Source organism: Amblyomma mixtum, chromosome 7, assembly GCF_055824585.1.
Source record: "Amblyomma mixtum isolate Tamu chromosome 7, ASM5582458v1, whole genome shotgun sequence".
Lineage (NCBI taxonomy): Eukaryota > Metazoa > Arthropoda > Arachnida > Ixodida > Ixodidae > Amblyomma > Amblyomma mixtum.
This window is the reverse complement of record NC_143018.1, coordinates 99,954,949-99,980,030: the sequence shown is the minus strand read 5'-3', so window position 1 is coordinate 99,980,030 and position 25,082 is coordinate 99,954,949. Positions and strand designations below refer to the sequence as shown.

The 25,082-nt window shown below is 49.9% G+C and overlaps 1 protein-coding gene across 1 annotated transcript in view; it reads left to right on the top strand.

Annotated features, from left to right (window-relative positions):
* LOC149336968 (uncharacterized) overlaps window positions 1–24,085 on the top strand; it is a 34,283-nt gene extending 10,198 nt beyond the window's left edge. Inside the window, exons 2-8 of the mRNA XM_089554296.1 lie at window positions 14–236; window positions 5,518–5,674; window positions 14,717–14,820; window positions 15,392–15,524; window positions 18,057–18,251; window positions 19,789–19,911; window positions 23,921–24,085. Of these exons, the coding sequence (XP_089410422.1) occupies window positions 14–236; window positions 5,518–5,674; window positions 14,717–14,820; window positions 15,392–15,524; window positions 18,057–18,251; window positions 19,789–19,911; window positions 23,921–24,085 (1,100 nt within the window). The remainder of the gene's footprint in view (window positions 1–13; window positions 237–5,517; window positions 5,675–14,716; window positions 14,821–15,391; window positions 15,525–18,056; window positions 18,252–19,788; window positions 19,912–23,920) is intronic.
* The last annotated feature ends 997 nt before the right edge of the window (window positions 24,086–25,082 follow it).

Genomic DNA, 25,082 nt, shown 5'->3' with positions numbered 1-25,082 from the left:
TCTATCCACGCAGACAGCGGCGTGCCTCCGAAATCTCTGCTCTGCACCTACGGCGCGAAGCTCAACTCCACGATGGTCTTCCCGCCTGACGGCCTCTGCGATTTTGTCTTCTTCGATTCGCTCTACAAGAACGACACCAACAAGTTGGAGGGCCCGTTTTCCCCGAATTTCGATTACTTTTTAATTCAAGCGAATAAAAGCAGCCTGACGACCTACGGCGCAGGGCTCGACTATGGGTAAGTGAATTCCCTTTATCCCTGTTGTACAGTTAAGACTTGTTCAACTGTCACAATTTCCGCTACCGGCATGCGCCGAGGCTACGCTGCACTCAAAGACGAGGAATTGCTCTATCTCTTGGTGCTGGTTGCGCCTGACGCTACACTGCGAGTCCATCACAGCGGCTCGGCTTCTGTGCATGAGCACCCGATTAAACGCATCCATGCACATTGGAAGCTTTACTGCACAACTTTATTCTGTGAACGATGGGTGGTTGTGTTTTAAGGCGAAAGCCTTTAATGGCTCATGCTCGCGGTCGCGTCTGTCCGCGCGCTGAAATCAAGCCAGCTGTAGCTTCTCCTCCGCGCAGCGGCGCAACCTCCTCCCCTCCTTAGCAACCGGCGCGCCGGTGGGGGGCGCAGTTGTGCATAGCAACCGTGACGTCACACAGTAGCTGTAGAACGAGCGCGCGCGCTTCGGCGGTGGCAGCTGCACCGCCGCTCCTTCGCCAGACGTCTCGTCGCAGTCGAGTGAGTGAGACGGATGGCTTCGAAACGGCCCAGTGGTTCCGCGCCAAGCGTTCGGGGAAGGGGCAGCGGACGCCGGATTCCCCCACACCAAACGCCAGAAGAACATGGAGCGAATATGCAGTGGGTTGACCATAAGGGTTTTTCCAAGCACACTTTAGAATTTCCAAAGTGTCTTCGGTAATTCTTGGAAAAGCTGGAGGGGACAGATAAGATCCGCCTTATTGGCATAAAGTGATAGCGTTTATGAGTTAATGCCCATATATGCGGATCCATATAGAAGAAAAGCCGGTGCACAAAACGGGACGACGAAGAAGAAGCGACACTTTTTTTTTCACACCACTTTGTGCGCTGGTTTTTCCTCAGTATGGGTGCATACTGACTAACCCAGCTGACCAATATGCTGCCATATATGCGGAATTAGTTATTTTCCACCTGACTCTTATAAAGATTGCTGGGAGTACTCATACCGTTCCTGGCGCAGTGATGCAGCGGTTAAGCGATGCGCCACTGCCACGGCAGCGGCTGTTTCAAACACAGCCACTGTTTCGAACGCACCCACAGTTAGTTTAACTGCTACCTGTCATGATGGGAAGGTTGTGAAGACGTCACAAAGGCACGTCTGGGGACTTCTGTGGAGATTTCTCGCTCACGCCTCTGCCGCCGCTGCCGGATTCTCAGCTGAGCGGTATCCTTAAAGGGACACTGAGGAGAGCTCTATTAATGTTTTTTTACAGCAAAATCCGATAGCTCGGCATTTCATGGCTTTTTTGCCACTTGGCAGCAGCGAAAGATGCATTTATTTTTAAGAAATTTGGATTCGAAGTTGAAAAAGTTTTTCCCGCCGCTCTGATTCAAACTTGAGATTCTCCTATGACGACACAGGACTAAGTGACGTAAAGCATGACGTAACGCAGAGTCCGTGATTTCTGGCGGCCAGCAGTGCGGCCTCGCAGCAGCCGGAAAGAAAGCTACCGCCGGCCGCACGTTGAAGGCATCTATCGGCTATTGCGGCCGTCGCTACCGTCGCTTCGTTTACGTTTGTGCCGGCGTTTTGCCAGCGTTACGATGGATCCCGCTCTTGAAGTCGTCAACGAAGTTCTCGCAAATAGACACCTTTAGCATACCGTGTACCTTGTTACCATTAGCGGAATACCGGGAGCCCGCCTACTGCCGGTGAGCAGGCGTGATTGGTCCCGATGCTGCAGGCGCACGCGTAGCTGCCGATACGTGGCGCCATCTGGCGACGTCAAGGAGATTTGCGCATGCATTGGCTGCGCCTCAGTGATTCGTGGCGTCTCGTGTTCTAGTGTTTCAAGAACCATACACTGTTTTGTCCTATTACGTCACCACGCTTGTACTTGCGAGTTTGGCCTGTGGCGGCGATACCTGTATTTTGATTCTTGCTCTTTTCTACGTTACAACAGCTTTGTTGTCAGTTTGAGTGGTGTTTTTGTAATCAGGAGCTGGTATTCTGCCGATACAAGCCAGCTTCAATTTCTCCTCAGTGTCCCTGGTAATCAGGAGCTGGTATTCTGCCGATACAAGCCAGCTTCAATTTCTCCTCAGTGTCAGGGACACTGAGGAGAAATTGAAGCTGGCTTGTATCGGCAGAATACCAGCTCCTGATTACAAAAACGCCACTCATACTGACAACAAAGCTGTTGTAACGTAGAAAAGAGCAAGAACCAAAATACAGGTATCGCCGCCACAGGCCAAACTCGCAAGTACAAGCGTGGTGACGTCATAGGACAAAACAGTGTTGCTAGAACCAATGGTTCTAGAAACACTAGAACACGAGACGCCACGAATCACTGAGGCGCAGCCAATGCATGCGCAAATCTCCTTGACGTCGCCAGATGGCGCCACGTATCGGCAGCTACGCGCGCGCCTGCAGCATCGGGACCAATCACGCCTGCTCACCGGCAGTAGGCGGGCTCCCGGTATTCCGCTAATGGTAACAAGGTACACGGTATGCTAAAGGTGTCTATTTGCTAGAGCTTCGTTGACGACTTCGAGAACGGGATCCATCGTAACGCTGGCAAAACGCCGGTGCAAACGTAAACGAAGCGACGGTAGCGACGGCCGCAATAGCCGATAGATGCCTTCAACGTGCGGCCGGCGGTAGCTTTGTTTTCGGCTGCTGCCAGGCCGCACTGCTGGCCGTCAGAAATCACGGAGTCTGCGTTACGTCATGTTCACGTCATGTTGCACGTCACTTAGTCCTGTGTCGTCATAGGAGAATCCCAAGTTTGAATCAGAGCAGCGGGAAAAACTTTTTCAACTTCGAATCCAAATTTCTTAGAAATCAATGCATCTTTCGCTGCCGGCCAAGTGGCAACAAAGCCGTGAAATGCCAAACTATCGGATTTTGCTGTAAAAAAAATATTGATAGAGCTCTCCTCACTGTCCCTTTAACGCTATCACGTCAAAATCAACTTAATTCTCAGCTTCCGAGCGGGGACGCTACAACTGAGCTTCGGTGTATCGGATTTATAGGGCCCAGTGAAACACCTGATGTAAACTGGCTGGGAAAATACCGGGAGCTGCAGCACTATTTTTTCATCCCATGGAAACGTGTCAGCCCTTGGACGAGATCGAGGCTTAACGCAACGAGTTTCTATCGTCATTAGTGGGAGGGCGCATTCGGAAGTATCATCTCCCTGAAAACCTTATTCAATACAGAAGGGATTCTGCAGGTGCGGTTGCGAGTAATTTGACGAATGAAAAATTTCGAAGTTAATTTTTGAGTGCTCACTCGAAGCACGTTTTGATAGGAGCATTAGGAAAGTATTGCCTATTGATTTTAAATATATAATGTGAACAGTTACGGGCTCTCACGGATGTATACTTGTCGTAGTTTTGTGTCGCGTGGTGGTGGCTAGAATCCATCAGCTGTAAACAGGTGACTTTTGGCGAAGACTGTTTTAAGCATGAAATGCTTTTAGCCCCCGTTGTCGGCAGTGTGGTGACGTCACGCCGAGACCGAGAGCCATCATCCGGGCACTGAAATCCACTCATCCGGGCACTGAAATCCACTAATCCGGGCACTGAATTCCAGTCATCCGGGCACTGAATTCCAGTCATCCGGGCACTGAATTCCAGTCATCCGGGCACTAAATTCCAGTCATCCGGGCTCTGAAACGAGAACATCCGGGCGCCGTACGAGACTTAACGAGATTTAACGAGACTCTCTAAGCCCTCCTACGCGACCGGCATGCAAGCGCCGGTTGGTCTCCAAAGGAGTAAAAAAAAATAACTGCTGCCAGTGCCTTCTCAATGTTTATCTAGATATCAGTCGCTGTGCGTTTGATAACGCACGGACTTATAATTGCCGATTTCTAATAACGCGTGCAAAAAGCACATAAATGCCACGATACACTTCGTTGTCATACGCGAAGCAAAGCCGCACAGGGGCCCGGGGGAGAAGCGCTGCGTTCAAAGGGCAAGGCATCGCGCCGAACGGGTGGTGGCGTTCCTCCCTTCCTGTACGGTGCGGTTCGGGTGTCCACCGAGATGACATTAGGCCCGTAAACATTTCATGCTTACTCTACTCTTGGTTACGGGAGAGGCAGAGATTTTTTTTTAGGTGTTACGCTCTATTATTTATGGACATTTATTGTGTTGTAGCACGTAATGCAGATTCTTTTCTCGACGAATAAGTGTTGACAAAATTTTTCTCAACTGGCATTCATTGCATTCCAGGCGACGTTCACGCGAACTCCCAAGCAGACCATGCACGTTGGATAGTGTGCGATGAAGGGCTAGCGGAACAAAAAAAAAATCATCGTTTGGCAGTTGGGCCCAGCTCTAAGACTCGAACTATAGAAAAGCCACACCGCAATCTTTCATGGGTCGCAGTCAGTTAGCCCTTGCGCTTGTTTTCCGTCCTTGGGTGAGAGTCACCATGGAGCGCTTTACAGGGGCACATAATGAGGACCGTGAAATTGGCGCAGCCCTTGTGCAAGCGCGACAGAAAATATGTAATAGAAACCTGTTTTCTTTTAGTGACAGAGAAACTCTAGTTTCTGTATCCTGATGCTAGAGATTTTGCCGCCATATTTTGTCTTTGTGCAGTGATGTGGTAAGTGGTGGTATTAAATTGTATTAGATACTCCTACTTTCCAAAGGCAAAGAGTGGGGAGGTCAGACATAATGAGAGAATTTCCAGAGCGAGCTGCGTACAGAATTCATCTGATGCGTAGCATGCAAAATGCCCTCCGCGAACACCGGCTGACGAATGAGAACCCATCCGAGGGGGCGGCGGGCGAGGGGACAGAGGTTGGTCATTTTCAGGAATGGGCGCTGGGCGGTCATATCGTAGAGGTGGGCTGGGTCAACGTGGCCTTGAAGAGGTCTGACTCACGTATTAGAGAACAAGGGGGGGGGGGGGGGGGTGAGGAGTAGGAGGCGTTGCAGAGCTATGACTGCCCCTCCATCACCCTGTGTCTCTTGCCTAACAGAATTCGTTCCAGCAAATTTTGTGTGAATATTGAACGTATTCAGTTTAATTTAAGAGTCCTGAAATACTAATGCGTGCATGCATTTGCAACTTTTTCGAGAAGTCATTGGGTACGTGTCTTTTAAAAGTTATTCTTTACTAAGTTACCTAGTAACTAATGAAGCGTACCAAAATTTGGAGACACTGCCGGTTGAGGACTGGTGCATTTGAGAATACCTGTTTATGCATATAACCTATCTTTTTACTGTCTGCGCTTGCTACACGAAGCTGGTAAGCGTCTTGACTCGACTCTTCCTTTTTTCTCCACCGTAGGAACGTCGAGGATGTTGAAGAGTTCCTGAAATCGCACAATGCGGAGTCCACCATTGAAGGTCTTTTGGGAGATGGCATTCGGCACTATGGTTTCCTCAACACTCCCGCAACGCTGCTGAGGATAGAAGACGTGAAAAGAGCGTTCCAGGTTCTCAAGGTGAAGTCACCGCATTGCTTCCTTAAGGACCTTCTCAATTTACTAGGAATACTTAGTAGAGCTCTGAGGAAACTACTGAGACTAACGCGTACGGGTGCCCTATCGTCACTGTGACACTGCTGTAATCGTGTTGGGATCGACGGATCATAGAACGTCGTTATGCATACGCAGCCAGCCGCAGCAGCTTTACCGCGCGGTTTGATAGGTCGCCAAGACGTCGTATGATTCACTCACATTCAGCAGAGAATGAAACGTGAAAAAATGTTCATGCGATGATTTCTTTCTTATAATGAATTAGCGCAGAAAAATCTTGCTCAGAGTGAAAGAATGCATCACCATCACCATCATCATCATCATAAATTATTTTACCTTTAAAAAAAGCCTCTGTTGAGGCATTACATAAGAGGGGGGGGGGGACAAAGCAAATACAACTGAGAATAACACGTTAATACCTTATAATGCCTTATGACGGAACATGAAAGGGGCGACAGTGCGTGCGTGCGCTGAGTCCTGCTGTATTGCGAGCATCGTGTACTATGCTGCGAGTCTCCCCCTGAGCAAGACACTCGCCGTTCCATTGTTATCCACGGGGCTCCTTCTTCGGTGGGCTGAGATGGAGGAAGCCGCGTGGACTGCAAATGATTGTTCACGCTCTCACGTGGAAGCAGTTTTCCGTGCGACTGAAACCACAAATTATGGCCAGGCATAAAATAACTGTGTTCTGTAAACGCGATGAAGTTATCGAATACTAAGCTTGAGGTCATCTTATGGGGAAGTACTTATACATAATTTCTACGATGCATGCTAGTATGAAATCTGACAGATAAATAGTGGTACACTTAATAAGCATTGGAGAGGAACTGGCCCGAGAACAAGTTTTGCTCAGCTAGTTGCCTGGAGGTTTAGCCTTGTTTGTACGCCGCTATTGCGTTCAAGAGAGCAAGCTGCCGGGCTAGTTGGTGATGCATTTGCGATACATAAGCGCTCGTGAATGTCTTATGTGTCCTTTCTTTCTGTCCCTTGTCCGTTTTTTTGCGCTAACTTCTCCAGAAAATGCTAGTGTGTTCTTTCCGTGACTAAGAGGAGGAACCACGAGTACCGTATCTGTTATGTTGTATACCGCATGTTTTGCATGAGGTCTGTTACCTTGCCTTCGGAAGCATAGAAGTTGTGAGGAAGAGGCGCGCGCTGCTCTCGCACGCAGGCGGCAGTCTCGGTGCAGCGGTTCGTGTGGGTGCCCGCCCAATCCACTTATTTTCGGCTGCGGAACTCATTTATCTGGTAGAAAAAAAATATTTACAGGCACAGTGAGTGGCAGAGCCGGTTAGTGATGTGCCGGCTGCACCAAGACCTATCTCAACGAGTTTAATAACAAAATACCTACCATGTGCATAGGTGGCGCCACTTGTAAACGCCACGAAGCACGAATCGACTTTATTTTCTACAATTGAGCCTCGATGTAATTATGAGCTAAGTCCCAGTTTATTTTTGTACCTCAGAGGCCTTAATACAGTACAGCATTGCCTGTATATGTTCACTTGAAAATACACTGAACGTTCGTGACAGCCGCAGGAAACTTCAAAGTTCTAACGGAAAAAAAAATCGGCAGTATGAAAGCTAGTCGCCGTGATTGTAGGAACAATTATAAAACTTACAGAAATGACCTCAGTTTTTGTAAAAGAAATATCTATTGTCTACATCTTGCAGGTTATAAAATTAGTGACGGCGTAGGTCCGAAGTATGGGGAGTATGTTTTTGTGTTGTTTCGGCGAGTCTGTTCTCACTTATCTTCATAAGGTTATATCACTGATCTCCACTAGGTGGCTGGATGCCGCATTCGCGCTTTCCGAGACGAGCGCGAGTGAAGTCACCGGAAGTTGGACGGCTTGTCCCGGAAGTCGGGTGTCTGCTGTGTATTTCAATGCAAAAAGTCGCGTCTTTCGCCATTTCGTTCCCAGTTTTTTGCGCTGTTCTCGTGTAATGTCTGCTGCTGTATGAAAGGAACAAGCAAGCTGAATGCGAGAAATGTGAGCATTGTGTGCAGAACCATTTAATTTCACAGAAACCGAAGAAAACAGGCATGCAGGTCTCACCTTGCCGCGGTAAAGGAGTACGTGCATTAAACACTATGTTCTTGTCTGGTTCTTGCCTTCCGAGCGTAAAGGAGAAGTAGTGGAATGACGACGAGGCTAGATCCTTTTAGATCCGAATTTTCGTGTAGCAAAGAACAGGCACATCGCGAGAGGAACGGCTGACAAGAAAGACGAATGCTGCAGTGCGCGTGAGAAGCGCTGTTAGAAGTCAACTGCACCAAGCAACACGAATAAAAGCCTACTCAGGCTTAACTCGCTAGAATACAGAACAGTACATGACACGCTCCGTCAAAAAAGCAGTACCATACCTTTTGGAGGCGCTAATGCGAACCAACCGAACGCCGCCGACACTTCATCAGATAGTAGCCCAGCCCTCGCTCCGTTTTCGTCTAAACATAATTCGGTAAAATGGTCACTGCAAAGTCAGCTGCCTGAAGGTTTCAATCTATTATTTCTGCAATAAAGAGAGTTGGGGTGTGCTGCCCCAGCGGCTAGCGCCGACGAAGGAGATGAAGTCAGAAGACGAAGCTGACGAAGCTCGGGTGCGCGCTTGCGAACGCTGGCCTGCTGAGCAGCACCGCTTGAACAAAGACCGGCCGTCCACACTAATTGTGCGAGTCGTCTCATAACACTTTGTGGAGGTGCGGCCTGCTCTTCCCTTGCTACGCCACGATGCCCAGGCTACCAGGCTCTACCACGACGACCGACTCCTCGGCCCAGCCCGTTACCACCCCTGTCATCTGTTCCGGTGCCGTCCGTCAGCGCGACCCTACGATCTTCAGCGGCACGGACGATACCGACGTAGAAGATTGGTTGGCTTCCTAGGAAGGCGTGAGTGCTTACAACAAGTGGGATGACGTCGTTAAGCTCACGAACGTCATCTTCTACTTGACCGATGTCGCCAACTTGTGGTTCCGCAACCACGAAGCGGATTTTACGACATGGGCGGCTCTCAAAACCAGCCTGACTGACGTCTTTGGCTGCCCCGCTGTCCGAAAACTTCGTGCCGAACAACGTTTGCGCAGTCGTGCCCAGCAGAACGGCGAGAATTTCACCAGCTACATCGAGGACGTAGTTGACTTGTGTAAGCGGCTCAATCCATCTATGAGCGAAACTGACAAAATACGACACATTGTGAAAGGCATTGAGGACGACGCATTTCAAATGCTGGCGTGAAAAGATCCTCAAACCGTCTCCGACGTAGTCTCTTTGTGCCAAAGCTACGACGAGCTCCGCAAACAGCGTCATGTCACCCGGTGTGCCATTTTCCCGGACGACAGCCTTTCCAGCTTGGCGGTAGGCGGTCCTGCCCACGATCAGCCGACACTTCTTCAGCACATCAAGCAGTTTGTGCGGGAGGAGGTCGCTCGTCAGTTATCGATAGTTACCTGCCAACCCGCCCTAACGCCATCGCTGTCCCCGTCTATTCAGCGTGTCATCCAGGAGCAGGTAGCTGAGGTCCTGCCGCCCACTAATCCACCTTCTCTGGTCACTGCACCGCTGACATATGCAGAAGCAGTCGCCCGGCCACGACCTCAGCCAGTTGTGCCTGCTTATTCGCCACCTGTCACCGTGTACCCTCAGCGGCAGCTCGCCCCTGCACTGCCACTCACTCACCATCCTCTGCCTCGCACCGGTCCCCGCCCTATGAATCCGTGGCGTACCCAAGATAACCGCCCGATATGCTATGCTTGTGGTCTCGCTGGTCATGTGGCCCGCTGGTGCCGCACTCGCGGATCCGGTTCTCACGACTACGGGCGCCCGCCGGCGTACGACGTTCCGTTGCCTTCCGTACCTGTCTCTTCTGCTCTGCCTCCTCAGAATCCCTCCCCGTCTAGCTCCGACTCCTACAACCGAAGCCATCGGTCGCCGTCTCCTCGACGCCGTTCGCTCTCTCCTATGCGCCGCCGGTCACCACCCCTTCAAGCGGAAAACTAGGCGCCGCAGTTCCGGAGGCAAGAACTGCGCCGTCAACGACCGTCTCAAGCCCTATCACCGCTGCTATGAATGTTATTGAAGTGATCGTTGAAGGTGTTACTGTTGACGCGCTCATTGACACTGGTGCTGCCGTGTCCATCATTAGTCGCAACTTGTGCTGCAGACTAAAAAAAGTGATGACGCCGCTTTCGGACCTTTCGCTTCGCACCGCCAGCGCTGACCCCATTCGCCCTCTGGCAGCGTGCACTGCCCGCCTCGTCATCCATGGCCTCTCCTACACCATTGAGTTCTTCGTTCTCACCTGCTCCTCTCATGACATCATCCTCCGGTGGGACTTTCTGTCCGCGCATCACGCCATAATTGACTGTGCACGTGCTGAAATTAATTTGTCGCCGCTGTGTGATGCTCTTCTGGAGGCCTCCCCTGTTACCGCCGCGCCTATTCTCGCCGCTGACGACGTCGACGTGCCAGCTTTCTCATCTGTTCTCGTGCCGCTGACTTGTGCGGCCCTCTCTGAAGCTACTGTCCTTTATTCACCCTCTTCTCCTTGTGCGCACCGAAAATCTGTCATGCTCCCTCATGCCGTGCTCACACTTTCTGGTGGTTGTGGTGCCCTGTACGTCGGGAACCCGTTGCCTTTCCCCACCACTTTACTTCGGGGAGAATCGCTTGGTCATCGATCTCGACGACGCTTCTCCTGTCCTTGATGACCCTGACGCCCATGACATCAACGCCCTCACTCCTCCCGCTGACGTCGCCGACCCGTCCTCCTCGGGTAGGTTTTCCCATTCTGTCGATGCCGCTGTATACCACCTCACCACCTCGCCCAGCTCATCGCTTTGCTGCAGCGCTTCCGCGCATCCTTCGACTCCCCTCAAGCACCGTTGGGTCGTGAAGCAGCCGTTCGCCACCATATCGACACTGGCACCCATGGACCCTTGCGCCAACGCCCCTACCGCGTATCCTCCGCCGAGCGCCGCATCATTGATGAACAGGTGAACGACATGCTACACCGCGGCGTGATCCAGCCCTCTCACAGCCCGTGGTCTTCTCCGGTCGTGCTCGTGAAGAAAAAGGACGGCTCCGTTAGATTCTGCGTAGACTACCGCCGGCTAAACAAAATTACTCGGAAGGACGTCTACCCCTTGCCTCGTATAGATGACGCGCTGGATTGTCTGCAGGGAGCGGAGTACTTTTCTTCGTTGGATCTGCGCTCTGGGTACTGGCAGGTGCCGATGGACGAAGTCGATCGCCCGAAAACAGCTTTCATCACACCTGATGGGCTGTATGAATTTAATGTCATGCCCTTCGGTCTCTGCAACACGCCTGCCACTTTTGAGCGTATGATGGACACCATCCTCCGTGGCCTTAAATGGCAGACATGCCTCTGCTACTTGGACGACGTTGTCATCTTCTCCCAGAATTTTGCGTCTCATCTTCTTCGCCTCGAGAGTGTTCTTCGCTGTCTCAGTGACGCTGGCCTGCAGCTAAACTTGAAAGAGTGTCGCTTCGGCGCTCGACAGCTGACTATTCTAGGCCACGTCGTGTCCAAGGATGGTGTACTCCCGGACCCTGCCAAGCTCCGCGCAGTTGCTGATTTCCCGAAGCCCACATCCCTGAAAGAACTCAGAAACTTTCTTGGCCTTTGCTCCTACTTTCGCCGGTTCATCAAGAATTTTTCTGCCGTTATCGCCCCGCTGACTCAACTTCTCGCTGGTAACCACGACTTGTCGGCTTGGTCCCCTGCATGCGACGAAGCTTTTGCAACGCTGCGCCAGCTCCTCACCTCTTCTCCGATCTTGCGCCATTTCGACCCTTCCGCGCCTACAGAACTGCACACGGACGCCAGCGGCATTGGTCTCGGTGCCGTTCTAGCTCAGCGGAAACCTGGTTTCAATGAGTACGTCGTTGCTTACGCCAGCCGTGCGCTCACAAAAGCGGAGACTACTTATTCCGTCGCAGAAAAAGAATGTTTGGCGATTATTTGGCCGGTCACAAAATTTCGTCCTTACTTATATGGGCGCGCGTTCTATGTCATTACCGATCACCATGCCCTTTGTTGGCTGTCGTCACTCAAAGATCCATTTGGCCGCCTCGCTCGTTGGGCTCTGCGTTTACAAGATTACGACATTCGGGTCATTTATCGTTCCGGTCGTAAACACTCCGACGCCGACGCTCTCTCGCGCTCCCCTGTGACCTCTGAGTCTGACCCACCATCTATTTCCGGCATCACACCTTCTCTTGACACTATTGATATGGCTTCTGAGCAGCGCAAGGATCCTTGGATTACTTCTCTTTTGGATTTCCTAGCCAATCGCTCAGCGCGCCTCCCTTCTAGAGCGTTCCGTCGTCAAGCCCATCACTTTGTCGTGCTTGACCAGCTGCTGTACCGTCGGAACTACCTCCCCGATGGTCGCAAATGGCTGCTCGTGATTCCAAGGCATCTCCGCTCCGCCATTTGTGCCAGTTATCATGATGACCCGCAATGTGGTCATGCCGGTCTGCTAAAAACTTTTACCTGCCTACGCCTTCGGTATTATTGGCGGGGCATGTACCGTTTTGTCCGCCAGTACATACGCTCTTGCCTGGAATGTCAGCGTCGCAAGAACCCACCACCCCACTCACCTGCTCCTCTGCAACCTTTACTGTGTCCCGTCCGGCCATTTGACCGTGTTGGAATTGACTTTTATGGCCCTTTTCCCTTCACTGCCGCCGGCCACCGCTGGATCATCGTCGCCATTGATCGTCTCACGCGCTATGCGGAAACTGCACCATTACCAGCTGCGACCGCCTCTGAAGTAGCCGGTTTCATACTTCAGAACATCATTCTTCGTCACGGTGCGCCTAAGGAATTGCTCAGCGATCGGGGTCGCGTCTTCTTGTCCGGCATCGTGGAAGCCCTCCTTTGGGACCATCCGCAGACGAACGGCATGACCGAGCGCTTTAACCGGACCCTCGGCGATATGATGGCCAAGTACATTTCTGCCGATCATTCAGACTGGGACCGCGTTCTACCTTTTGTTACCTACGCTAACAATTCTGCAACGCAAGCCACTACTGGTTTTCCCCCGTATTTTCTTCTCTATGGCCGCGAGCCTTCCTCCATCATGGACACCATACTCCCTTACTGCCCCGATTCGTCCGAATTGACCACCGTCTCTCAAGCCGCTGCGTACGCCGAAGAATGCCGTCAACTGGCCCGTTCCTTTACTTCTCACGGCCAGTACCGTCAGAAAAGCGCCCGCGTCGCTTCCCCCGGTCTGTCGCCGTCTTATGTTCCTCAATCCTTGGTTTGGCTTTGGGTGCCCTCCTCCAGCTCGGGACAGTCTACAAAACTGCTGAGCAAATACCAAGGCCCCTATCGCGTTGTTCAACAGACATATCCAGTTAACTACCTGATAGAGCCCATCATGCCTTCGTCTGATAATCGCCGCCGCGGCCGTGAAATTGTGCACCTAGACCACCTGAAGCCCTACTACGACACAGCTATCGTCTCGAGCCCTTAGGCCGCCAGGATGGCGCCTTTTCACCCCGGGGGTATTGTAATAAAGAGAGTTGGGGTGTGCTGCCCCAGCGGCTAGCGCCGACGAAGGAGAGGAAGAAGACAGAAGACGAAGCTGACGAAACTCGGGTGCGCGCTTGCGAACGCTGGCCTGCAGAGCAGCACCGCTTGAACAAAGACCGGCCGTCGACACTAATTGTGCGAGTCGTCTAATTACATTTCTTATATTTATCCCCCATTGATAGCATAACTTGGGCTTGAGCGGGGGAACAAGCATCGCAGCAAAGAGCTGAGTTGGCGAAGCTAGGCAAACGAGACGACACCGAGCTATGGAACCGAGCCGAGTAGACGAGGCTCCATACTTGCTGCGTGTAGCGACATCCTGTAGTCTGCTAGTGCCGTCAAATTGCGGTGCAATGGACCCTTATTTTTGAAACGTCTTTCCCGAAGACTTCGCTGGTCTCCTCGCTCAGTTGACGGCGCAACAGGTAGCAATTGTCATGGAAAAAGGTGAGAACGACGAAAAGACGAAATGGTAAATAGGAAAACGAAACTGGACCTGAAAAACCGTGCTGAGGTCCGATTTGATGCACTGCCAAAGGCTGACTTCCGAAACAAGGCCGCTTACTTCCGGTGGCTTCACTTTCGGGCGCCCGATGCGGCATCCAGCACCCCTAGTGGAGATCAGTGGGTTATATAAGTCGCCTTGGGACGTGTGATGCGACATCTAGAAAGCGGTGAATATATCCAGCACTTTCATCAAGGAGGGTTTAAAGACTGAAAATAGACAGTGGAGAATAACAAATTTGCAGGGGGCACTTAAGCTCCGTCTTTACGGTATAAAGTGATCGCGTCAGTGGTTTAATGTTCATACATGCAGAATTCGCCATTCTCGACACAGCATATCATGCAGGGGTTAGGCGATGCACAACTGTCCTGCGATGGTAGGTGCTGCCATCGGTGGTGGACCTTGTGCGACCCAGGTTGTTCTTCCCGAGCAACTTCTGGCGATGAGTCATTGATTTGACTGCCGTCTGCCACAGTGCGCAGTTTGCTCACAATCCAGTTGGCGGGTTGTGAATGTGCCACAAGGTCACGTGACATGGTGACCCACCTAGATAGCTTCTCCGGGAATTTCCGGGGGTGGGAGGGGAGCCTCCTCTCTCGCCCTCTCTCCCAAGGCGCCACATTCCGACTGGGTGCGCCGGCCGCTCCGACTGCGAGGCTTCATACCACGGTGTAAGAAAGTATATATTCTTATGCTCTGCTCAAACGGTCGTCAACGCCGCTGCCGCACATTTTTTTCCAACATGGAGGTACTAACTCTGTCGTGTTAAAATCTATACGAGGCACAGGCACCTGTGCTTTGTTACGCTGGAAACGGGATTTGCATTGCACCTATTTTGTAAATATATATATTTTTTTCGTTTGCCTTTGGTATGCGTTGACCAACTGTGCTTCTCTCTGTTGGCAAGGCTTCCAGCATTTTCAATCATATTTCTTTTTCAGGCAATTGACGATATACTAACGGACAAAGAGGGACCGCTTTACACAGTGTTCGCAGCATCGCTGTACTCGGACGCGTTGCTGAAAAGCTTCGCTTCCATACTGAAGTGAGTCTTCGTGAACCTGTCGGCTAGCTGACACGCTCGCGTGTAATCAGTGTCACCGCCATCGAAGGCCTAATTTAAAAGTCATCTTAGAACAACCAGCGCAAAGGACAACGGACATGAATGAAGTGTCGTCCTCCTTCGTTCTTTTCCGTTGTCCTTTGCGCTGTTTCTACTGAGATCATAACTTACGAACTAGCCAAACAACAACTGCTGCTTATTGAAAAGGTAGTGGTGAGAACAAAGCTGGAGTATTTTATTACTATAAAGGCTTCATTTCGCAAAGGACATGTAGCTGAGCTCTTTTCTTGCATCCAAGGGAAAGTAAACAAGCAAAGATGGTGTTGTATTAAAGAAAGTAATAGCCCATGTTATATTCTCATACGGTTATCACTGTCGTCATGTGTCCTCTCTGTACGCCGTTGACCTCGAGGCGCTAGATGAAACTTCACGGGACAACAAGCATTACAAGAGAGCAATAGCGCACCGTTTCACAATTATGCACAGGTGAACGTAATGGCGCTGCCAGCATCCGAGCCTCAGAGCATTCATTCACGTATGCTGGCTCTTACAGCGACGACTTTGTGCCAGACGTCCTGATCATGTACGGACACTTCTTCGCCGAGGACCAGGCATGGCCTGACTGCCAGATCGTGCCGCCCACATTCGTCGTGTCTCCCGGCTCCGGCGCGTACATATACTCGCTGGTAAGCGGTGCGTGCCTGAGAGGTGCATCGTGAAATGCAGTGGCTTCAACCGACACATAGAGGAGAATTTCAAGGTTCCGATGTGTGTTTTTACGCGGGGCCAGACCAATCAACGAACTTTTTTTTTTATTCGAGCTGTTTGCCATTAGGCATAATGAAAAAGGGAAAGTAAGTTATAAAAAGGAGTGTAAACAAGCCTCGCTTAAAAAGCGGCAAAAGTTCACGATAAAGCGATTATCATGAGTCCACTTGCGATAGTCGCCTGCAACGTCCCATCGCAGGCCTACCTTACTTAGGAAGCGTCGTCTCACGGAAGCTGTAGCCGGGCAAGTCCACAGCAAGTGTTTTTCGTCACACTGGTGGGGCGCAGCACCACAATGGGGACACTTGTCAGTCACTTCGAAACGTTTGTCACGCCACCGATGACGCACAGAAGAACGAACTTAGTAGCATCACTTGAGACTCTGGTTTTGTCATGGAGTGTCTTGCTTACTTTCAAGTGTCCGCAGTCAAGGACTGCAGTGCAATGACCTACTTCCCAGATCACATTCGAAGTGGCGAAGTGGATAATGTGAAATATTTAATGCGTCAGCTTACGAATGCGTCGGGTCTGTGCGAGCGGATATGGCGGCCGCCGTCCGTCAGTAGCCAGTTTCAGTGGCATGGTCGGCAGATGACAACTTGCCCATGGGGTACGAACGAACTTGGCAGACTGCCTATACGAACTTAGGGTCGTACTACCGCGGGTATAACGAACCTCAGTATGCCACCTCGGATATAACATCCTTTTGCGTTAATTTCATCGAACTTAGTAGACTACTTACACGAATTTAATGTACTAGCTTGGGTATAACGGACCTAAGTGTGCCACCTCGAATAAAACGAGCTTTCTTGTGTCAACCTCGGATATTACGAGCGTCTGGTTGGTAACGCATTCAAACGAACCACACAGGATTGCCTAGATCGCCTCTATTATTATGCCTTAGGGCTAGGGGTGTGCGATTATACAGAAATTTCTTAATACCGAGCAAAATATCCTCCAATTCGATTATTGGAACGAATAAAAGAGTGAATGTTCAGTATTACTCGAAACAAATAGATGTTAATTACTTACGTTTTTGAGTCCTTTTCAAATCATTGACGCGATATTAGAATAAGACCGGCATTATTTTTATCCACAAATGTTACAGAAACAGGGTACATATACGCCGTTTATCATGCTACTGCGATCGATATGCGTGGCGTGGAGGATTCAGCGCTGCGGTGCAGTCCATTCGTGTGGCGGTGTTCATAATCCTCATACATGGCCTCAGAGATCCAACAACTTGGCAGGGCCCAGACAGGATAAGCAAACGCGTCCTTTATGCCCGAGTTCGGAGGCCATGCTTCATGCGTAGCTCTCGACTGAGATGTGGCGCTAGTTTATTATCCTCTGTTATCAACAGCAAAAGGTGCTTTTCCTATGCGAATAACACGATAACGATAAGCTTAATACACTCATTGACTTCGTGTTGCGGCCCCGCAAATGCAGACTAGTTTTGCGTCTTTTAACATTTACAGGTATAACTTCGAAAGCTGCGCTTTACTGTTTTTCACGACTGCCCAATGAATATTCGCAGAAGTATATTGATAAAACTATTATATTCGTATTCGATTCGGTTCTCCTGCTATTCGATTCGTATTCGATTTGATTTTTAGCTCAACTATTCGTATTTGAATTTGTGCAAAGCTACCCTATTTTTATTCGATGCAGTTGAGAAAGAGTACTATTTGCACACGCATACTTAGGGCTCATTTCGTTACTTCCGTCCTCGAAGGAACGTTGCGGAGTTTTTGCTCAAGAAACAGAATAGGCATGCTACCGTCAGCGTTAGGGAGGAAAAAAAAACTGAGGAGGGAGCGTCCGGCGACAGCCTTGAAGCCTAGTCTTAAGAAGTAAAAATATAGTAAAAAAAGAGTTTGTCCCCCCCTCCCCCGTGATCACACCACGTGATAGCGTGCGGTAAACTCTAGCCCCGCTGCGAGTGCGCATGCGCGGGGTAGCGCAGGAAACTGACTACATCAACTTCCTTGCTGTAGACGCTCCGCTCCATAAGCCGCGCATACGCGTGCACTAAAACATACCAGAACCAAAACCGACTGGGAGAGCGAAAACTGAAAGTGGAGAAAACGGCTTCATAAACACTCGGCTTGCGAACCCCGGCCGCGTGACGTCACGCTCCCTCCTTAGTTTTTTTTTCCTCCATGGCAAAGGTTACCGGAGTACCAGGAGCCCGCCTACCGTCAATGCGCATGCGCAGATCGCCTCTATGGCGCCAGATGGCGCCAGGTACCCGGCAGCTGGACATACGCCTGCCGCATCGGGACCAATCAGCGCGTGCTCACTGGCAGTGGGCGGGATGCCTGCACTCTGGTAACGCTAACACGATACACGGTACACGGTATGTAAAATATGCCTAATGACGTCGGATCGGCTTACGTGTGGCAGTGTCACTTATGCTGTTGCTGAGTCACAAATTCCTCCCTCTACAGTCAACAGCACACAACAGCGTGATGCACCTGCAGAAGGAAAACATCCCGGCCACCTTAGCCGTGTCCGTGGCAATGTTCGGCCGCTGGTACATGCCGCGGTACTTGGATGATGGTGGCCCTCCGGAGCATGCCAACTACAGCCTCTTCAGCCCGTGCCAGGAGACGGCGGACGAGCAGCTCGGCAGCGTGACGCAGGTTAGTGGTTGCTGCCCCTCCCGGTTTTCCTATTTGTCACGGCACGGCAAACTTCACTACAACTCCGCTGTACCACGTGCGGTGGTAGCGATTATCGTGCACGTCGCTCGGTATACCGCGCGCAGTTTGAAGAAAATTTTATCCGTGCGTTTTGTGGCAGTGAGTTCTGGGGATAATAACGCAGAAGGCAGTTATTTCGAACGGTTATCTAAAGCGAGGTGGTAATAGCGAAATGTAGCGGCGTACATTTTTGCTGCTTTACTTTTGCACTCTTTTCTATTTGTTATCGCTCGGCGCTTTTTTCAGCAGCCGCTTAATGAGCGCAATGGTGTAATCTTCCTGAAACCATTGAATTAATAGCAGTGCAGTCTGATGTCTTTTCTTTTTTATTTACGCGTAGCTCTAAGCGGTGTCTCGGTGTCTGCGTCGGTATGATCTCTGGGTTTCTCTGTTTTGAGCAGAAGTGAGGGATATGCAACGCGAGGAACACACAGGGCTCTTTTTGTAGTGTTCTTCTATTACCGTATCTATTATTGCGCTATCGCTTAAAACGAAAACATTCCGTGATGCACCTCATCCATTTTCTCAGGATTGAGAAGAAGGCTGAGGTCTTCATTTGATTTGTTAGGCTCTTCGGAGTCCTTGTCCGGGCAAGGGCTGACGCTAAGGGCACCCAATTTTTGAGAGAATTATACCATGCGTTTGGCGCATGATGGTCTGAGTTGCCTATGTGCCATAAAACCCAATACAATACAATACAATACAATACAATACAATACAATACAATACAATACAATACAATACAATACAATACAATACAATACAATACAATACAGTAAATTCAACAGCCCTCAATGATTTCGAACTTCGGCTTGAAAGGTGCGCATCCCTGATGATAAGCGCGAGTAGTAAATGGGAATACGGCCGCTCACCTTTCTAATGCTTGTTTTTCATGTTCCTTGCTCAAGGCTGCCGGCACGCGACTTGTTTGTGAAGATAGAGGCAACCAGATTTTTGTGGTCGCATTTCACCGCGCACGACAGCTTCTACGCCTTCTCGGATTTCTATCGGTGTTCTCCGCTCCGTTGCGAAAGTTATTCGTCGCTTTTAAATTGAACGCGGCAGGGAGCAATGTCCATTCTACAACGACCGCCCATCACGCTGTATCCGCCGCCAAGTTCAGTTCAGTTTAGGGAACAGGCTCTCCCAATAAACGGCTTCCTTTGAAAGTCTTCTTGTCTCCCTAGAGCCACCACAACCACGTGGCGATACAATGAGTAATATTGGGTGCTAAAACCCCCTTTACCGTACACACACTTTGGGCATTACATGAGGTTTGCAAGATGTTCACGTGTGTGCCTCGTGATAGTAAGTATTGTGCTTTCAGTAGCAACCACTATTCGCATAGTGTGAGTGGCAAACATGTATTATGGATTGTATTTACGTGAACTCAGTGCTCAGCTTAGCTGTCATTTAGGGATCGTTTTCTTACCAATGAACAGCGTACGTCCTTTTTAAATATTATGAACACTTACAGGTCTGCAAGCATCCAATGTGGGCAACGAAGGTGTATTCCAGTGAACATGAAGCGGAATACTGCTACGATAAAAAGACGGAAAGGACATTCGCCTTCGACTCTTCCAAGACCTTAATATCCAAGGTGGGGAAGATAAAAGAGCCATTTTAGCTAAAGCCTCTGTGCACTACACGCAATTTAGTTCTTATTAACGGGAGAGGAAATTCGGTTGTTTGGTTCGTTTTAAAGCTTTCTGTCTACATGAAGTCACAGTCCTTTACAATAGACGATATGCGAAATTGCTTGGCGGTCTGGCAACACCGCGCCCACAACTTCCGGTTTCCATCTTGGCACGGTCGAGCTCGTCGAGCTGGTGCATCGTTTGCTATGCGTACTTTCTTCTTGTGAGTGGATTTCAACAGGCAAGCTTCAGCTGCTGCGTTGTTTTCACAGCTGATCTTTGACCAAATGTAGGTGCTTTCAATAAGCGCCATCTTACTCCTACCGCGTCCTCAGCTTCGCTTGAAGTCTGGCGCTGATGATCGCAATAATCGGCACTCGAAAGTGGGTTGGAAAGTCGAACCGTGACCGTGTGCTGTTGTCGTTTTAATGCTCGCATTAAAGCGCCAGTTCAAGCATCACGCATTATCATGGCTATTTTATTCCCAGGTGGACGCGAATTCATCTGGTAGGGTAGCGAGCGGTTATTTTGCGGTGAGTGCGCACGTGTGTTGACAAACTTCTGTCACAGTGCGAACTTTCGTTCGCGCCGACGCCAGGAGCTTCGTGCATTGCAGTATAATCACACAAGACCCTCGACCAGCTGCGTAATTCGATTCCTTTACTGTAATGTGCAATGCGCATCCGCGGTTTTCAACGTCACCGTTTCAGAGCCCGGCGTCGGTTGATTTTCGCCACAATTCGTTGAAACCGCGTCCCGCTTAAGACGCAGTCAGTCGACATTAACAAGAGGAAAGTAGGCATGCGCATATAATTCAAAATATTGTAAGCAAAGACGCAGCTTTTTTTTTTTTTTTCAGATAAGCACTGAGCCACCGTGGCGGCTTGATTAGAGAAAGATGCTACAGCTGTAGGTGCATGCACGGACTCGATACGCTGGTCAAGCTGTGTGTGCAGGGGCGAAATTAGCATGTTCGGTTGCTTCCGAAACTTAATTAGCTTACTCCCAAACTTGGACAAATGGCTTTGTTGCGAAGCAAGCTGTTGGAGCTTGCCACAACGATAATAAAATCTGATGGCCTGAAGCGTTTTCAGAACACTGTTGCACGTACTTTCTAGCTTAGAAATGCATCCTTCCTTCATAATAAAGTGGCTATATTATTCGCTTCTTTTTTTTTTAGATTTTCGTCGCCGCAGATATCGAAGGTATAGGAATCCTCAAGAAATAAAGCATTCGCACCTGAGTTTTTATACGCAGGGTGTATTGCTTCACAGACTCCTTAACGCGCATAACATATGCGCATGGTCCAGAGAGTTTGCTCGCCCTTCTAAAACTAATTGAACACGGGAAAAACTTAACTGAACAAGTAGCAAACTAAGCAGTAATCGGCATATGGTTCTTCGAGTGAACTTATTTCGCCACGGCACGAGCGATTGGCCCGCTCAAAAAAATTACCTTCTCTGTTACGTTGTTCAAGTATGCGTCTATATATATTCACGCCCGACCGGAGAGTTGATAAATGCACGAAATCGGCTTCTAATTTTGATCAGAGACAACAAAGGCTGTGGTCCTTATCTTAATTTAAACGCAAATCACCTCGAGAGATTTGTCAAAAATCAGCCCAGAAAGCGAAAGCTGCGCGCTGATCCGCGTGCTGACACATGATACCTCGCATGTCGTTTTGTGTTACTAAAACGGTGGGACGGAGTAAAAAAATAGAAAAGAGAAAAACTGGAACGCACCTAGTTCTGGCACGCATCGTAGTGTCTTTTCACAGTGGAGAGGGCAGCTCAACACTGCATCGGCATTTTATTTTCCAAACGAAGCGCAGCCGTTTTAACCCAACGCTAGGCAGCGGTTTCGTTTTCTGTACCGTGCCAACATGGAGGACTTAGTTCTCGGAGCGCCGAGAGATGGCGCTGCGCATTTCGCATATCGTCTATTCCGGGTATTATTCTTGAAAACAATGGGCGTGAGCTTAACACGGAAAGTGTTTTTTGCTTTGTGGATAACTTGAAAGGCCACGTCATCTAGTCAAGTAAGTTCGCAGGGGTGGTGTATCTAAAGAGGGGCACCAAACAGTGTGCTTACCTGGCACCTGTTTATTCCGGGCGAAAGCAAGCACGGCGCAAACAGGAACTGTGCCAGCATCGACCCTGTACCGGAAGCGTGTTCTTCAAACCTCGCGCCCTTTAAAGCCATCGTTTAGCGTGGAGCATAGGTATTGCGGCGGCAGTGCAAGCCGCCGTCATTCATGCGGACCATTGGTTGGCACCTAAACCTCATCGAGGGAGGCGGAAGTGTGTCTTGTTGTCCCCGCGACTGCAGTCGGCGTCGTACGCCGCTTCGCCAACGGACGACGTCCCTCTCCTCGCCTCCGTGGTACCTTAAAGAAAACGAAGATAGACACTGTGGTTCTTCCATCTAACTCTTATCACGCGCTCTGGTCTTTTCTAGAGCGCATTACCTGCCTGCTCTCTTCCCCAAAAAACTTCAGTCGAGCCAAATGCTGCACTCGCACAAAACGCACGTCACAGACGCACCGAACCTTGGGGAGCATATGTCTTGGGTCTTTTGATACCTGAAAAAGACGAGCTGCTTAGTAAACAGAAGACACGATAGATCTCCTCCTCATAAGTTTAACACAGTGACTTCTTTTGCCGCGACTGCATGCAGCATTCCAGTCAACGAAACATGAAAACAAGAAACAGAAAAAAACGTTGTGAGCAAGGGAAATCAGATCATGCGGCCATGTACACCTTTTGTCAAAAGTTTACAGCCCAGCAGCCAGGGGTTTTACTTTCGAGCCAGATCGTGTGGTTCGTAATGCATGCCGAGCGTTCCAAGTCGCCTGATGGCAAGGAGATTTCTTGTCCTGCCTCCTGCAATGGGTAGGAATTCCACGAATGCTACAGGAGCCCCACTGCACGGCTGAGAAGGAAATTCTGTGGGTTATAAAGTTCAGGCAAGGGCTGCACCTCACCATTTCATATTGAAGGAAAACGAGCGCACAAAACGAGACAAACGAAAGGACGAAAGGAAAAGGAGGTGGACACAGCGCTGTGTGTGTCGGTCCTTTTCTTGGTGCCGTTTAGTGCGCTGGTTTTTCTTCAATGCGTGTCCATACTAACTAGCCCAGCTCATCATTCTTCGACCTGACGGTTTACTACTCTGGCTCTGGTGCAGTGTTGGTACATTTCGATGTAGTGCTGAGAACAAACTTTAGCAACAACTCTGATCATAAACCTTCTGCGGGTTGGGCAGCGCAGGCATTGCTAGATGAATTGAAAAAGTAGCGTTGAAGGCCATCACGCTGCTAATGTCTCCAAATGTAGCCAATGCCATTTCACAAGTGAAATGCTTCCACCGTGTAACGATTGGCGCGAAGACAGCATATTAATGTTTGCAAGGTAGTTTGCAATTAAAAAACGGGTCTTAGTTAACATCTAGTTGCTCTTGTTGGCTGTATATCGTTTTCAGTCGTTTTGAATCGTCGCAGGTGTAATGACGAATGGAAATTTCGATACCTTGAAGCAATGGCCGAACACTGAGACTAATCCAATCCTTTGTTTTTGTTTTTCGTACCACGAAATGCGCGTACTGAATATGATACTTGCTTAGCTGTTGGACAGAATTACCGGAACTTTCAGTTTACAACAAGCGAACCTAACCAGTTTCGTCTTCTACCTTTGAAGATGGTTTGTGCTGGATTTGACAGAACACATTTATTCCATTATGCATACGTCGAGAACGTGCGAATGGGGTGGATAAAGCCCTTTCCGTGCAGGGAAGGCCACCTTCAGCGAATCTTGAATGCACCAGTCGCAGGAGCAGGACCACATACGCACGTTGGACGTGCGAGCTAGCCTTGCACGTCCACATGCAAGCGAGTCTCCTCTTCTTGGTGTTTATGCGTATGAAGCCGTTGACTGCAATTTCGTTTTTTTTTGTCCTTTCTGTTTTCCCGTGCAGTTGTGCTCTGAAAAGCGGCGCGTCCCTTTGGCGAAGTACGCCGTAGCCGCCTACAACCTGGAGTACGCCGACGGCAGGAACGAGTGCGGAGAGGGCGACTTCGCCCAACTGCGCGTCCTCAGGCAGCTCGTGGACTACCTGCACCAGAAGTTCGCCGACGCTTAGGCCTACGACAGCTGCGTCGCCATCACTGGCGCAGGGAACGACTCTAGCATTGTTTATCAGCTCTGATCTCTTTGCCACTGGATGGTGAAACAGACGCAGCGCTATCAATGAAAGTGCCCTTTTTAAAGTATTGGTAGGGGTCTGTGTTCTTAAACCGAGAAAGAAACTACAAGTCCACTACAAACCTTATAGGCTGCAATACTAGAATGATTGAAATTGGTTCAACAGACTTCAGCTCGGTCTTGTTGCCGTGCTAGAAAGACTTAGAGGAGCAATTATACTGAGTTCACGAGGGCCGCAATTACGGCTCTATAGAGTGGTGTTGATATGGCCAACAGCTATGCATGGGATAAGAATTGAAACCGATAGCGTTAAGCGTACCGTTCCGTACAAAATCCGGTGTCGTTGACGTCAGAGGGGCGAGAGAAAAATTCTCGGAAAAACAACCTAGGTGGCTCACCTAGGTCACGTGACTTTGTGACGTCTTCGCAACTTGCCCATCGGATTGCGAGCAAATTGCGTACAGTGGCAGGTGGAAGTTAAATTAATGACTGCTCGAGGAAGGTTTCTCGGGAAGAACAACATGGGTCTCGCAAGACACACCAGTGGCTGTGTCTGAAACATTCACCTGCCGTGGCAGCGCCGGATCTCTTGACCTCCCCACCACGGCGCGAGGAGTGGCATGAAGACTTCCTGCGACTTGTGAATGTAAATCAGCGCCTGACCAATTCCGCATATATCAGCATTAACCACAGTATAAGAGCGTATTGAGGTGTTTACACTGACGACCCGCCACGGCGGAGAGCGCGCACAGATAACGTTCGCGCTCTAGTACAGGCACCTACCGCAGCGGCGCGTGGCGCTGCAGCATGTCGGCCAACCGTCTGCGGAACGGGGGACGCAGCCAAGCGGTATACATGGGTTTCGGTGGTGTTTCAAGCTGCGTTCTTCTATGTTTTCTGCTGCCCGAATGTATGTCAGTGTGTGAGCGCTAGGT